Genomic DNA, 15629 nt, shown 5'->3' with positions numbered 1-15629 from the left:
CATGAAAATACATTCTATTTTTTTCTAACTTGGTGTAGAGTCTTTTGTGGTGTTTTCACTGTGTTACTGTTTTAGGTGTTGCACAAATATTTTATAATTGCCTCTTAAGTTAAGCCTGCCTGCTGTGTGCAATGCTACCAGAGGGTAAGTACTGGTTAATTTACGGTGTGTACCTGACTTACCCTGACTAGGATTGTGGTTCCTGCTTGAACAGGGGGCTTATCTCTGTCAATCAGAAACCTCATTTGTAGCAGGTCTATTATGAGAGTATTTGAATATCTCACTGCATGAGATTGTTACTGTAATATCTGAAATAGGACAAGGACGTGTGGTACATGGATTGCTCAAAAACTGTCATCCCTTCTCCATGCTTCCTTTGAGTAAGTAGATGATGCATACTGGCTATCGCACCAGTACTAGATTCACACTTTTCAGAGTATCAATTTATATTGTGATTGACACAGTCTTATCTGAGAGGTTCCACTACCGCTTCCTGCACCTCAGTAGTTGCAACTCAAGGGTGACTGAAGCACCCCTAACCTCTATGAATAACAATAGCAATGTGTGATTTTTAAATTAAATAAGCACAGCATACATATAAAGATTTAATATAGGCTACACTACCAAGCAAAATAAAAGACAAAAATAAGAAAAAAGAAAGAAAAAAGAAAAATTCCTGAAAATATCAGGAAATAGAAGTCAAGGGACAGAATATCAGATTAAAAAAATAGTGAGAAAAGAAAAGAGTAAATTGAATACACGAGAGGTGAAATCATTGAATACACTAGAGACGTGACATCATAGGAAAGATTGGTAGCAGAGTTGCCAGAAGGACAGTTAGATAGACAACCCCATCACATGCTAACCCACCTGTTGCAACTTGAAGTTCTGGCCTCTCTAATCCATTGCAGACTCCGTCACTAGCCAGTATAGACACTGTGTATGACTGTCCACATTCTAGGCCTAAAATTTCACATGTTGTGTTGGGGGTGGTGCAGGATGCGTTGACAACACCGACTGCAGTTGCAGTATAGAACTCTGCATTGGCTGCGTGATTCCAGGACACAATGATCGAACTGGTGCTATAGCTGGCATAGGCTTCCAAGGAGGCTGGGACGCATGGTACTGAAAGGAGGAAGAGGGAGAAATAATTGAACAAGATTAGGTCATTTAGTCATAGCTTTAGTGTTAAGTGCAGGTAGTGATGAAGATTGTGAACTGAAATTGTATTCTGTCTTCAGCAAACTTTACTTATTGCCTTAATTAGTAACATGTGTCCTATGGAACTGGAAGTTTTTGTCTGACAAAACTGCTTCTGTCTGTACAGGGCAAACACAGAGATTAATTTATTTGGAACTCCCACTAAGCACATCCAACTCACTCATCTAAAGGTGCAACCAACATGTTTCAACCAAAACATGCCAGTGGAATAAAAAGCATAAAATAGTAATTTGATGACACCCTGAACACACTGGCTTCATTAAAATCAAAACCAGGGTCACTTTTGCGACTCAAAAAGATCATGTACATGATACCTAAGTTAATTCTAGACTGGATTATGCTAACGTACAATACTTTCGTAAACTAGAAACAGCACATAACGAAGGGGTTGTTTGGCCGGCCATATTCTAGGGGCATGGAGGAAAAACAGTGCCATCGTAGTAAGAAGTGGATCAGGCATAAATGTTTGGTATGTGGTTATTAGTGTTGAAGTAGTCCTGCAGGAATCTCTTTTCATGACCAGATCACGGTTTATTAGGCAGAGCCATCTGGTCACGGAACAAAAACTTGTGCACCCAATAACTTTTGCTGCTATTTATGATAAGAGGATTTAAATAATCTTGCATGCAATATATTCTATGACAATAATGCATCCACATTGACCTACCACTACATTGTAAGGCAAGTATATAATTACTTTTCTTAATTTCAGATGTACTTACCTCACAAGGTATGAATGGGTGGAGTTAAGAATAGCAAATAGTTTCTTGCCATATAATGTGGTTATATGTCTATGTGAAGGATGCAATATTATTATAGGACAACATAAACACCCTTGGAATATTATAGTGTCATACAATCAAATTGACTAGTCTAAGAATTCGGCTAGGAAATGACAATAACATTTCCCTTAGAAGATTAGGAGGGAGACATGAACATTATTTTTTAGGATAAAACACATTTGAAATCATTAGTTACTTCACAATTTATAGCTGTGACTTTTGTATCTGCCTGTGAAATATATTGCACAGTTTTCACAGTCCCTTTAGATTGCTCATAAGAGCTATTTACTTGGCAAGATCTTTGTTTTAAATAATAAAGTAAAATAATGCTTTTCTAATTTTACACTACTCTGGCTTTCTCCAACCAGTATTTTCCTACATCAAAGAGTAGGTTTTAGCTAGATTAAGATGTATCACGTTTCTCAAATAACCCTTAAACTCATTTTACTCCAATTGCCCATGGTGCACCCCACATCCTTTGCTTTATGAACTTCTGGGTTTGACGTTTGTTAGAAAGTGATGCCTGCTGAGTAGGACTCATAGTCTATTTAATCATTTTTACGTTGCTTACTTTTTCCCTCTAGTGCATTTCTCATTAACATGGAACTAACCTGACACTTGAGAGGCCTCTGAGCCTGGAAATAAGTGTGTAGTATCCTAATTTAAAGTAAAGAGATGATAGGTTAACATTTCAAATGTTATTCTAGCGATTGCCCAATAGACATGATGTCAAACATGTGCCTAAAAACAGAAACCAATTAAGAAATGTAGATATTTTGCCGCAGGAGGTCAATGCTTTCCTGTTCTCAATGCCGTTTTATCATAGGGGGGATTAAGGCAGGACATGATGGTAAGGCATTAATTAAATAGTTATACGTTGAATTTGTTATGCTGTGAATTCAACAACTTTCCTGACTCCAATGACTCTGGGGGTTCCTGCTTTGTGTTCTTGTGTCAGGTGTGGATGGCCTTTAAATCTTTATGGGCAGGTAGGCTGACCCAGGGAGGAGGGCAGTCTTCAAGAAAAACCTTTGCTTTCTTGGGAATCTGTCTGTGAGAGTTCTCAGACCAGAATTTTATGACATCACATTGTAGTGAAAGGTGATAGACAATTAATCGGGGTAGCTTAGATCGGTTTATAGATGTCCTACAATTAAACCGTAGCCTGACCTCTTAAATGCCATTTTGGACCCACTAACTTTGTACATGCCTTGAGAAGAGCAGAAATGAAGATTCAACTGCACCATAATGAATAAATACATGGCGGATACCTATGTCACTGCTGCGCTCACAGTTATTGATCCTTCAGAAATTAGGCTCTTGATTTCAATCCTCATGCAGGTTGAATGGATAGGCTTCTATTGTGCCTGAAATCTACTACTAGGATCACAAGTACATTGTAGCTACATGGTCTTGGCCATCAGGGCTCTGCCTCCCAGACAGAGAAGTTTGGGAAGGACTCTGCGACCAGTTGCACAGCATATCGTGGTCCATCACATGTTGTTGAACATTAAAGCCAGTCCTGAACTATGGTCGGATACTATCTAGCCACTACTGGCAATTTGTCTGAAAAATCAGATAGTGTTACTTTTACAGCTGGCAAAAGTATTAACTTATTCAGAGAACTATTGTAGGACCAAGGTTTCATGCGGCACCTATCTGAGAAAGGTGCAACATGCTTCTATTGGAAAAATGTCCTACAGACATGACACTCAAGTTCAGTAGTGTTAGCCCATGGAACCCAGTGAACATACAGCCTTTGGCCACTTCAACCACTAAATGTGCTTGAAGTCCAGGAAATATGCAAAAGTTAAAACAACCTTGGAACGGCACATTTAGCACTGTTCCTTCAGTATCCTTGCACTGATCATCAGACTTCGAAAGTAGCTTCTCTTAACAAAAACGTTGTCATCAGGTTTCTTCTCTGCACCAAGACTCCTAAAGAGAGTGTGTAAACCAATCTAATTTTGCTAGGGGACATTCTTCCACCTTGCCCACAGGCTGGTTTTTGCTCTATCTCAAAGACTGAGGGAGTTATTATGGTCAGGTTACATCCAGTGCGTTCCCCTTCCCGTGGGCCCATTAAGAGTTTCCCACTGGGTCAGTACATGGAAACAGAGTTTCCGCCCACTGGCCCAGCGGGAAAGGGCCTACAAGATTGACACCAGCTCATAATAGAGCCGGCTGCAATGCTGTAGTGTGTAGGGTGCAGCAACACATGTCACGATTTTAACTGTCTGCAAAGCAGACAGTGAAAAGCGGGATGGGGCTGGCGAGGCAGGCCCCTGCACTGCCGATGACAAGTGCATAAATAGTGCAGGGCCCCTCCTGGGGTACCCCATCTCCACCAGGCTTTACATAGTAGAGTTACCACCATGTAATTGCCAGCGGAGAAGGGACTTGTAATCCCCAGCATCGCTGTCCTGGCGGATTAGGACTGCAAGCACCGCCAGCACCTCCAGTGGAAGAAAACTGGCAGCGCTGGGGGTCCGACTGTCAGACCACCACCACGGCCCTGGTGGTCTTCAGACCGCCAGGGTCGTAATCAGGGCCTGAATGTGAAAGTAAAATCTAGGGCTAGGCCTATCCCCAGTTCTATTTCACCCCGTGCCTTTAAAATTGTTGTCACCTGAGCCCTAGGTCCCAGAAACATCCTAGATATTTTGAGAGACTGTTTGAACTGCAGTTGTTATTTTAATTGTTTCTAACAAAAATGTCTGAACCTACTTTTATCTCTTAATCCAAAGCTTCCATTTTCTAGTATTTGGGGTTTGCAGTTGATACATTTTTCTTTCATTTTTTTTTAGATATTTAAGATTTTCATCACTTAACTGTACCGTTCTTTCGATCGTTGTTAAATCATAAACATGCCCTCTGTGGCGCTGACCTCCGAGGGCTTACTTTTAAGTATTTTCTCTATATGCAGCTGTTGTTCAATAACCTGGTGGCTCCTGAACTGTGTGCCAACATCATCATGGCTGAATTACTCTCTGAGAACCCAAGGAACCTTTGATTCACGATTGCTTTTGCTGCTTTTTCAACGCCCCCTTTGTTTGCAGTTGCTGCTTTTGGAGTATCTTGTGTTTTCTGTGAGCTCCTATACCTCACAGTACCCTCTTTCTTTTTATCTGTATTTCACCCTCTGCTCTGATCTCATGTACCTTTCCTGCTGGGCATCAGCTTTCAGCGACTGGCTGAGGTAGCACCAGCATGTTAATCTTTTGAACTGTCTCTTTCCCTGACAGTTTAAGATTTATGGTTCAATAGATTGTTATTACTATTTATTTAATACATTACATTACTGACCTTTGTTCTTCAAAGCCCCGTGCCTCTCCACCGCCACCACTGCAATGATTTATCTATTTTTCCTCTGCTTTAGTCAGGATCAAATACCCAGCTTTGACCAAGGTCTCCTCTAGAGGTACGGCCCATAAGAGTTCAGAAAGTTTTAAAGCTCTCAAAGAATTTGGACATGTCAGCGCTCTGCATTCTTTTAGAACAAGTTCAGTATTGGCTTCCACACTTTCGTAAACAAGATCTCGTCTCCATGAAATGTGTAGGTTATCTTTTCTTGAACCACACCCTCCAGTAGCAGTAATGTAAAATTGGGGCATAGGTCATCCTCCAACATGCCAGTATCATTTGTTTAGGCAATGATCATCAAACTACACCTCAGTTTAGAGAGTCTGCCACACCAATCCTATTTTAACTCGGGCATCCACCACAGAATGAACCTTGCTGGGTTCCTAAGTGTCTGTGATAGCCTCTATTGCTTTAAGTGTCTCGGACCAGAATACTTTTAGGTTGGGGCAGTGCCACACAATTGGGCCTTCTTGCCTACGTTCCCTCCAGCAAAGATTTGATTAATGTAAATTCATCTTTGGGTCCAATGCCACTTAAGCAATATTTTGCTGTCCATTTTGCTGCCCTTTGCATGTCTTATCCCCTTGCATGTAGCTCGATTGATTAGCTACCATTACATCAGGCAAAGGCTTACATCCGGGACCGCCCACTTCAACAGCACCCACCCACCCCTCCATCGAATCCTAGGATGCAGTCTTGGTTGTGATGCCACCTTTCGTGAAGATTGCCGCTGTCTTAATCTCTTTTTGCAAAACCCAATGCCTCTCTCCTGCTCACCCAAGCCATAATCGGATTTGATTTGTTTGAAAGATATTAATAGTTTAATGAATGAACAAAACAAATTATAAAGCACAGCAAGGCATCAAGGTGCTGAGTGCGAAGCCAAAGTAACTAGGGCTAAATCCCAGAAAGGTTAAAAACCATCAAGTGGACCTGATGCAGTAATCGCTATAAAGAGAAAAAACAGATTTCAACGATTTCCTAAAAAGGAAGGTGCAGTTCAATTTTAACAAGGTGACGGAAGCTCCAATTTTTTGCAGTAGGCACTGAAAACACTTTTCCTCTCCAGCTCTTCTTATACACCTTGGGGATGATAACACAATTCTGAGATGCTGTTCTGAGAGACCTACACAGTATGTACCATTGGGACATAGTTTTGGTGCTCTCTTGGGTGAGCCCATACAGTGCTTTGTGCACAATACACATAGCTTTGTAAGTAACCCATTTCTGAATCGGGAGCCAGTGAAGTTCCCGCAATTCGTTGGAGGCAGACTTCCCTTTAGGACTATCTAATATCAGCCTTGCCACTGCATTTTGCACTAGTTGGAGTTTGGCCAGAGAAGGTTTATTCACTTCTAAGAGGAGGGAATTGGAGTAATTCATTCTGGACGAAATCAAGAAAAGGACCACCTTTTTCTGAGATGTTATGGGGATGTACGGAAATATCTTATGATCCAGAAGTAGGTAGATACAATGCGGTTAATCTGATGGTCAAAGGACAGATCAGGGTCCATAATGACTCCTAGATTTTTAACTGACTTTACGTGGCTAGGCAACATCCTTAAGCCCTCAGGCCACCAACTGTGACTCCAAGAAGGTGAGGGACTTCCAAAGATCAACACCTCTGTTTTCTCTGTTCTGTTCCTGAACATTTAATGCAAATGGCTAGTCTCCAATGATTGTAGGATTCCCTGTCCAACGCTGGCTTGAACTCTGAATTATCAGAGTGGAGGGATAGGTCAGACCCGGAGGCTCACCCACTAAATTCAATATTTATAGGGTAGTGCTTGTTACGGGAGACAGCAGTAAGTAGTGATGTTCTTGTTTTTGGGGAGTCAGTGGGACTTCTCAGAGATAGCCCTATATCAGAAAATGGCCAATAAAACATCCTTGACATTCCGTTTCGGCTCATGACCATTCCAGGAGACAGCTGAGCTGTGCAGATCAATAACAGGCTAACAACGTGGGAACTCCAAACCCACCACTACAGGGACGGCATGTAACGGTTTTGAGTGTTACCCTCTCCCTCCTTCAGATCCTCATTGCTTGCAGATTGTAGCTTGGGATTGAACTGCTAGTCAAAGGGCTTCCTTTATTTAGTGGCATTCCAAGTTACAAGGCCTGGGATGGGGGCGAAGTTGGATAGAGTCACCACTCCATGCTCTACTGACTCCAATAGGGTCAAGCGTCTTTATGAGATAAGTCACGATTTATGCAAGGCTGAGCAGTGCAAGTGGTTTATTTCATCAGGATGTATGGAATTCCAGCTGTTCATTGTAAGATCTGTGGTCCCTAAATGTCTAATATTTCAGTCTGGAAGGGCATATTACTACCATTAGGGCTCATATTTCTGGAGTCGATTGCACCACATCCCCCTGCCAATCATACAGTAACGAGCACAAGCCTAGGTCCTGCTGCTCCCATCCAGCACTTCCTTTTCTGTTGTCACGGGAGCTTTGTGTGCCTCAATAGCTCTGGCCACCGTTCCTCATAACTCAGGGTGGGAATCAGCCTCGTATCACCCTCTTGTTTCGCACTGGTCAGATTGAGGGCTGGCATTTTGAGGACCTTTGCAAATGTGTAATCAGTGCATTCACAGTGCAGGCCACAATACTGATCACAACGGGCACATTTGACCTCTGGTTAATGATGAGGGAATGCGGTCCCAACAGCCAGCATAGATGGCCTGTCTTACCAGATTTATCCGCACAGATATAGTAGCTCCAGCCAGAAGTAAAAGAAGAACAGGCCTTATTTTCATGACATTTGGACTAACACAGCGAGGAAATATGGCATGTACTATGCCACCATCAATGTCATGTGATGAGGGTGATGTTGTGTTGACATTGCCCAAAGGAGGCGATTATTCCCTGAAGTGAAGAGGATATTCATTGCTTTAATGAGTCACTGTGAAGAGGCAGAATGATGCAGCAATGTCATGTGATGAGGGTGATTTCGTGTTGGCACTGCTTGAAGGGGGAGGTGGTGCCCTGAAGTGAATAGGGTGTCCCCTGGTTTAAGGAGTCACTGTGAAGGGTAATGATAATGTAACAAAGGATGCCGACGGAGCAGTGCAGAGCATGCAGCAAAAGGTCAAATTGATTAGGCCAAAAAAGGTTTTGCTGTGAACCTTTGACAGTACTTGTGCAATTTCCTGTCATGGGGGAGGGGGCAGAGCCGGAAATCAAGCGATCCTAGTGGGCCACGGTGAATTATTCTTGCAACCCAACAATAAAGAATGAAATTAAATGCGTGATCAAAGTCACATTGGTGAAAAACTAGAGGAAGAGAATTTCAGTGAGAATGCCATAAAAACAGCCACAGCAATGATCGTGCCTCGTAAATACACACAAATGTCTAAATACAAGAACGGAATGTGACCGATAGTTCATGAAATTTCCAAAATCGATCCTGGGTCTAGATCAGGTTATAAGGGCGTCTGCAAATCTATTTACAAGTAGGTGCGTATTTTCTTTATAATGCCATGTACCAATGCACCTTGCACAAGCATGGAGTCACCCTAGTGCGTTTTTCTAAGCATCTTCCCAAATCCTACCTGTTTTTTGAAAGACAGCGCTGCTCACGGTACTGTTGCAGATCCCGGAGAATCCAGTCACTGTGATAGTGTATTCCTTGCCACAGAGCAGGTCTTGGACGTCACAGGACGTACTCGCCGTCGTACAAGAGGCTGAGTGCTCGGCAGTGCTTGCCGTGGCCGTGTACTCATCTGCTCCGTCGCCAGCTTCCCACTGGACAGATACTGCGTGGCTTCCACACTGAAGCCTACTTTGCACATATGTTGCCTCAGTGGGCACTAAATAAGTAAAACAAAAAAAGTCATTGTTATTAGGCCGTAATTTATAAACACGTGGACACAATGTTAGGTTGCCAGATTTTAGATTCTCATGTAGTGTTTCCGTTTCTGCAAAACAGGAACTGTAAAAGCAGAGTTGAAAATCAATGTGACATAATTAAAATTTTCACTTTTAAGGGTTGTATATCAGAATATTGTCTACAGAAACATCATTTGATAATACTTTGACACCTAAAGGCCAGCTCAGATTCACATTAATGGTTCCTGAACCAATTTGAAAACATAACTGCTTAAGTAACAGAACATTCCTTCCCTTGGTGTTTTTAATACTGATTGTTGGTGTATTAATGCTGCTGGTTGGATGTTCAACAAGGCACAAATTTAAGTAAAAGTTAGATCAAGCAAGATTTTATGGGTCCGATTAAGAGGTTGGCGGACGGGTTACTCTGTCAAAAAGCTAATGGACTACCTTATCCGTCTACCTTATCAAAAGTGTCATAACATATAGTACACTTATAATAAACGGGACGGGATACCAAGCACATTTTTGATGATGCAACCTGTTGAGCCAATCAGTGCACTGTGGCACCAGAATATCAATGTTAGTATATCGTCTGATTTAAAAATTGTGTCATAAATATTGTCTACAAAAATATTGCCCTTTTGGAGCTAATAGAAGAAAATCTACACCCAATGGGACGACATTTTTGTAAATAATATTTAGGATGCAATATTTGTGTAGGACACTAATTCTGGACATGATTTTCTGACATACAACCTTCCAGTGGTATTTGCACCTCCATTGCTGACAAAATATTCCCTGTAGTGATTTGATGGGAAGCACAAGGTTTGGTACATCTCTATTATTTTAAATCAATGAACAAGCCACACCAAACTTTTCAAGATCAGACCTACATGGATGGGCACCTCTTTTTGTAGATTGTTTGAAGATTTGTCAAAATGCCCTTGCAAAGGTAAATTAGTCAGAAACACAACTAAAGAGTTAAAGAGGCAGATTATAATATCCGTCATGATAATTATGTGTTTCTTAGTCATTAACAGTCACACTTTATGTAGAAGTTCAAACAAAATTCTGGGATTTCCCATTATATGTTGTCACGCATGTGGGAAGACGTCTCTGGCCTCAATGCAATGATTTGAGCTCTACTGAATTAATCTATTAAAAAAAGATAGTTTGGTGAGCATTCTCAAACTGTAAATAAATACAGCATATAAAAATGCGACAAAATACTCCATACTTAGAGAGTTTCCTAATGCAACTCTGTGAAACACGTAAACAAAATAGTACCACAGGTTACCAAGTTTTCCTTGGCACACAATGAAAACATTGATGAGCATTTTATGTTTATTTGATATCACTACGTAGAGGGGCAACATAAACTCATCCAAGTATCGTTCTTGTGAATTTTATTTGCTGTTGGGGGAATGCATTTCATTCAGCCAACATTAAATATAGAAAGATGGTAATTTACACTACCTCCAAACTTGTGTGTGGTCCAAAAAGATACAATAAAAATATAATATATATTTTTCAAATAATTTAATACCAGGTATAATTACCTACCGTGAATAATATTTTTATAAGACCAGCATGGTTCAAAACAAGCTTTTGCTACAAGGTTTTGACAGACCTTATGTTTACGCTCGTCCTAGATGCAAGTGAGAACTGTATAATTATGGGCAAAGCTTGATTTGTGGTAATATTGAGTGACGAGAGAAAAGTGAGTTTGCATCTTTGAAGTAAAAGCATTAACCTCTTTGAAGGGCACAGAGTTACCTGTTTCAATGGTCTGTCCCAGAGTTGGCAAGCTATCACATTTGCCATTTGATGCTCGAACGGTTATAGAGTAATTTTGCCCAGATTGTAAATCCACAAGATTGCAGGAGGCACCGGCTGTGTTACACCACGATACATTTCCTTCCGCAGACAAGGCTGTGACAGTGTAGTTCACGGCTCCTTCACTTTGTACCCAGGAGACCTCTGCATTGTTCGTGTCACAACTGTGCTGAACAGTGACACTTTCTGGGGTGCACGGTGCTGAAAAAGAGAATGAAAATTGCTGCAAACGTTTTGTCAATATTTTCTGCGGCACACAGGGATATACAGCGTCGGCCGCAAATCACAAGGAGAGAGGTAGAGGAAGGAGAGGGGCAGACATGAGGGGCAGACATGAGGGGAGCACATAAAAAAATACAAATGTAAACGTACCTTCAGGGACGCCACAGCCTCGTTCCTCACCCCTCTTTCGTTGATGTGGTGTACCAGCATTCGCTGGGACACCAGCACAGGCTCCCCAGCAATCCTGGTGCTGCTTACATGCTAGACATAGCATGTAAGCAGCATTAGGATTGGTCTGAGCGGCAGTTACTGCTGCTCAGACACAAGCCTGGGGTCTGTGCTGTTTCTCCAGCCCGGCTCTGTATACAGCCAGGTTGGCAAAACCTAAGTGCACATGTGTGTTTGGCTGACCTCAGACGGCTGGCCAAACACACATGTGCAGTTAGTGCACTCTACATCCCCCCCTCCCACCTCCAGTGGCCCAGCGCCACCCCTCCCTGCACTGCTGTGCCAGAAGCAGAAAAATAAAACGATAGAAAACTATTGTTTAATTTTTCTGCTTCAGGCTCAGCCAGTGGGGCGATGCTCCTTCGTCATAGTGAAGGAGCTGCCCCTGGGGATATATGTGAGGTGTGGCCTGGCTCTCACAGAACGTGGGAGAAACAGAGTGGAAACGGTAAGCACTTTAAAGTTACAAGTTATCACATCAGAAAAACGTCATGCATTAAGAAATTTCAGTAAAAATCAAAGGTTTGGCACTAAGCAGAGCACAAGAACAAACAATGCTGAAAAAGAGTTGCATGGTAGTGCTGTGGTTGTAACTCAACCTTTAATTATCGATTCTGTTTAGTATTACACCACTATTACCTGCAATTCTAAGTTAATGACCTGGTAATGCGGGATAACATCCAGAATGCTAAATTACCATGTCTCTGTGTGCTTTTCGATTAACAGGCCTGTTATCTACAGTGATATCTCTAGAAGCGGATTTTAGGGGGAGGGGCACATGTTGGGCCACTGATAAACTGATGGGGCCACCTACAAATGCTATCTATCTATCTATCTATCTATCTATCTATCTATCTATCTATCTATCTATCTATCTATCTATCTATCTATCTATCTCAACTCTGGGTCTAGGCATATATGTGTATATATTACCCACTGACAGTTGCCAGTAGGTAGTTAAAGTTAGGACCTAGTTTCTATAGAAAAAGTGTTTTTTGACTTGGCTATATCTCTGGCAATCTTCATGAAATTTTCCTAAAAAGTGTGCCCAAGAATCTTGTTGTGCATGGAAAGTTTCGGGGTGATCCATCAATCAGGGGTGAGAAAAAAATGGGGTAAAAAAAAGGGTTTCCCATTTTAATTCCCATTAAGATTTTAGACATGTCTGCAGCCCGAACTGATGGGCAGAATTACACCAGATCTGACAGGAATGTAGCTCTTGGTCCACAAAGAATGCTCTTTGTTATTTGGTGTAAATTTGTTGAGTAGTGTTCGAGAAATTAAAGTAAAAAGAAATTTGTATATATGATGGAGCCTAAACACAGGTCTCATGGTGAGATCTCACTGACTGTCGGCACTTCAACCAGAAAGCAATGGACCAATATACATGATAGCACCCACTGAAATGCATAGTAGTGAATGGCAGGTTTTGAGGGTCACAAAAAGGAAAATGTATACAGGGTGATAACAATTCTTAGTTACAATGTAAATCATTTGTTGATGGTACCATAATAATTTTAGGAATTGTGGTGTGTTCCAAGGTGATTTTAATCTGCTGGGATTCCATGAACCATGTTTGAGAGAAAACGGTTTTCTCATGATTTTCCCATAGAGGTGATGGAAGATGCTCCAGAAGCTAAAATGAGAGCATATTTTCTGTAAATTCACACCATCCTTCTCAGTCATATGAGAATGAAGTCATACATCCTCAGTAAAACATGTACTTCCAACAGGAGCAGCCTGTCAGTTGATTTCATTACAGGACCGGAGGATACCATTATGCAATAAACCTTTTATTGCTGCCCCAACATTCAGCCCTTTAAAGAATGCAAATACTAGGCCTGGGTGGAATGGACGGAGTCCAACTCCGTGGAAATCTTTGAGTTGGAAAAATACTCAGTGGAATTCTGTGGAGTTCTGTGACCCGCAGAGTCCTGGATGCGCCCGATCCCGGAAACTCTAAGCACGGTCAGGCCTGGTCAGCTAGGCCCAACCCTGCTTAGCGCTTCTGAGATCGGGCGCATTCAGGAGGGTTGTAGGCAGTGAAAGCTGCCATTTCAGGCCTCTTGGGCACCGGCCTGTCCCATGTGCAGTGCAATACACATGGGACAGGCCAATGCACAAGAGACCTGAAACTGCAGCTTTCTTTCGCTGCCTACAGCCCTGGCTTGAATTCAGTGAAAGCTGCCAGCCCCGTTGTGTACCAACCTGCCCTGTGTGTAGTGCACACAGGACAGGCCTGTGCACAAGAGGCCTGAAACAGCAGCTTTCACTGCCTACGACCCTGGGCGGAATTCAGGCAAGGCCTGTAGGCAGCGGAAGCTGCCATTTCAGTTCTTGTTTGTGCACCAATGTGCATAAATGACAACAAAAGGAAGAGATGAGGAATTACCTGGGTCTTCCCGGGGTTCCTCTTCTGCTCCCCCTCCGACGGCAAAAAGTCTTCTTCAGCGGCTGCCTCCCTCTGGCTTTGCTCTGGTGCGTGCTGCAGCCCAGTTATGGGCTGCACAGCGCAAGCACAGACTGTCTGCGTTTGCGCTGTGCAGCTCATGCTAGGCTGCAGTGCGAACCGGGTGAGCTCTGCTCCGTTAACAGGGCTAGTGGAGTTTTTGGGGTAACTCCATGCTCCAAGTGGAGCGCGGAGTTCCAAGAACTCCCCGCACAGCCATAGTAAATACATCATAAAGAAAACATTCCAATATAGAATATTTAACCTCATATAACCCCATGTCACCAAGCATCTTCATCTTTTATTGGCTACTCATACACAGCTAAGTATTATGCCCTTACTTGTCTTGATTTTGCGTATTATTCATTTTTTAGTTATTAACTTAATCAGTGACGCCCTAATAAAGTAAGTGTACTTTTTCTTTTGCTTATCCCTACGAATTTACGGTCAGGCTTACATCTTTTATTTGCAGTGCCTTGCTCTTAAATGAGGCAATTGCTTTGTGATGGGCAGCTCCCCACCCCTTTCCCCTAAATTTGTTAATCATTTATAATTGTGGTATTGTAGCCTGTACATCTTTCAAACGACACAAAGACTGAGAGAAAGCCCAAGCTCGTCTCACAGCCTCCATGTAACTGTGCCCAACGCCCATGTCTTTCAAACGAGGCGTGGGTTGAGACGGAGAGCTCAAGCTCGGCTCTTGGCCTCCGTGCAACTGAAACTCTCTTCGCGACTTCAAAATGATGTGCGGACTGAAACGGAGAGTTCAGACTCGGCTCACGGCCTGTAACTGCCTCTGATCAATGCGCTCCTCTGGAGGACACGCAGATTAGAGAGATGTATCTCTCTAGCCGGCGGCCCAGAGCAGTACTCGCACCTGTGATATAGTTTTCATTCTCTCACCTATCTGCCTGTCCGTTCCTTTCCAAATGCCAGAAAGACCTTTGGGTCATTAAAAGAGAAGAAGGACTGAGCTCCTACATGCTGACAATTGAGATGTGCGGCGTGTGCATCATGTTTCCATAGCAGCATGCTCCTACCGACAGTTTTTCAAATGCAGATGGGAATTTCACTGGTATGGAGCGTTGTTGCTTAATAACTGGCCACATTTAATGCTATTTAATTTTTTTTTTAAAGGTGGTAGAAAAGAACTCTTGATAGTGTTATAATTAAAAGGGGATTTAGAAGGGGCTTAGGAGGTGGTGTTTTTTCACCTCACATATTTAAACAATGACTGAAGCTGGTAGCCAGCAGGAGTTACCTCTAACTCTGATTAATGAGTATATGTTAAAAAAGTTCCTTGATAAGAAATTAAAGTCTTCTCTCAAAAAAGCAATGAAAGCAGCCTTCGCAAAGAGGAAAAGGAGTTCCCCCCACTCTGAGGAGGACTGTTTTTCAGTCTCAGAAGACAAGACCCCTCCTTTAGTTAAGATGGGAGGCAAGTTTTTTTTTAAAACTAAGCACTTTGCAAAAGAACATCGTGCAGTGGGCGGTCTGAGCACCGCAAATGACCATGCTAATACCTTGGACAGCCTGAGCTCTGAAAGAAGACATAATCAATCAATGGGTACCCTGAGCATTACTAATGAGCGAGGTGCCCAGTGCGGCACACATAGCAAGAGCTACCATGTTGGCGCCAATGATACAGGTGTCCCCCGCAGCACAAAAAGAATGAGTAGCCTTCATGGCACA

The 15629-nt window shown here is 42.5% G+C and overlaps 1 protein-coding gene across 1 annotated transcript in view; it reads right to left on the bottom strand.

Moving 5' to 3' along the window:
• LOC138293267 (pneumococcal serine-rich repeat protein-like) overlaps window positions 1-15629 on the bottom strand; it is a 335396-nt gene that overhangs the window by 95961 nt on the left and 223806 nt on the right. The window contains exons 40-42 of the mRNA XM_069232401.1: window positions 10979-11239; window positions 8923-9180; window positions 871-1125 (exon numbers count right to left, since the gene is read on the bottom strand). Of these exons, the coding sequence (XP_069088502.1) occupies window positions 871-1125; window positions 8923-9180; window positions 10979-11239 (774 nt within the window). The remainder of the gene's footprint in view (window positions 1-870; window positions 1126-8922; window positions 9181-10978; window positions 11240-15629) is intronic.

The sequence above is a fragment of the Pleurodeles waltl genome, chromosome 4_2 (genome assembly GCF_031143425.1).
Source record: "Pleurodeles waltl isolate 20211129_DDA chromosome 4_2, aPleWal1.hap1.20221129, whole genome shotgun sequence".
NCBI lineage: Eukaryota > Metazoa > Chordata > Amphibia > Caudata > Salamandridae > Pleurodeles > Pleurodeles waltl.
This window is presented reverse-complemented; position numbering and strand designations above follow the sequence as displayed.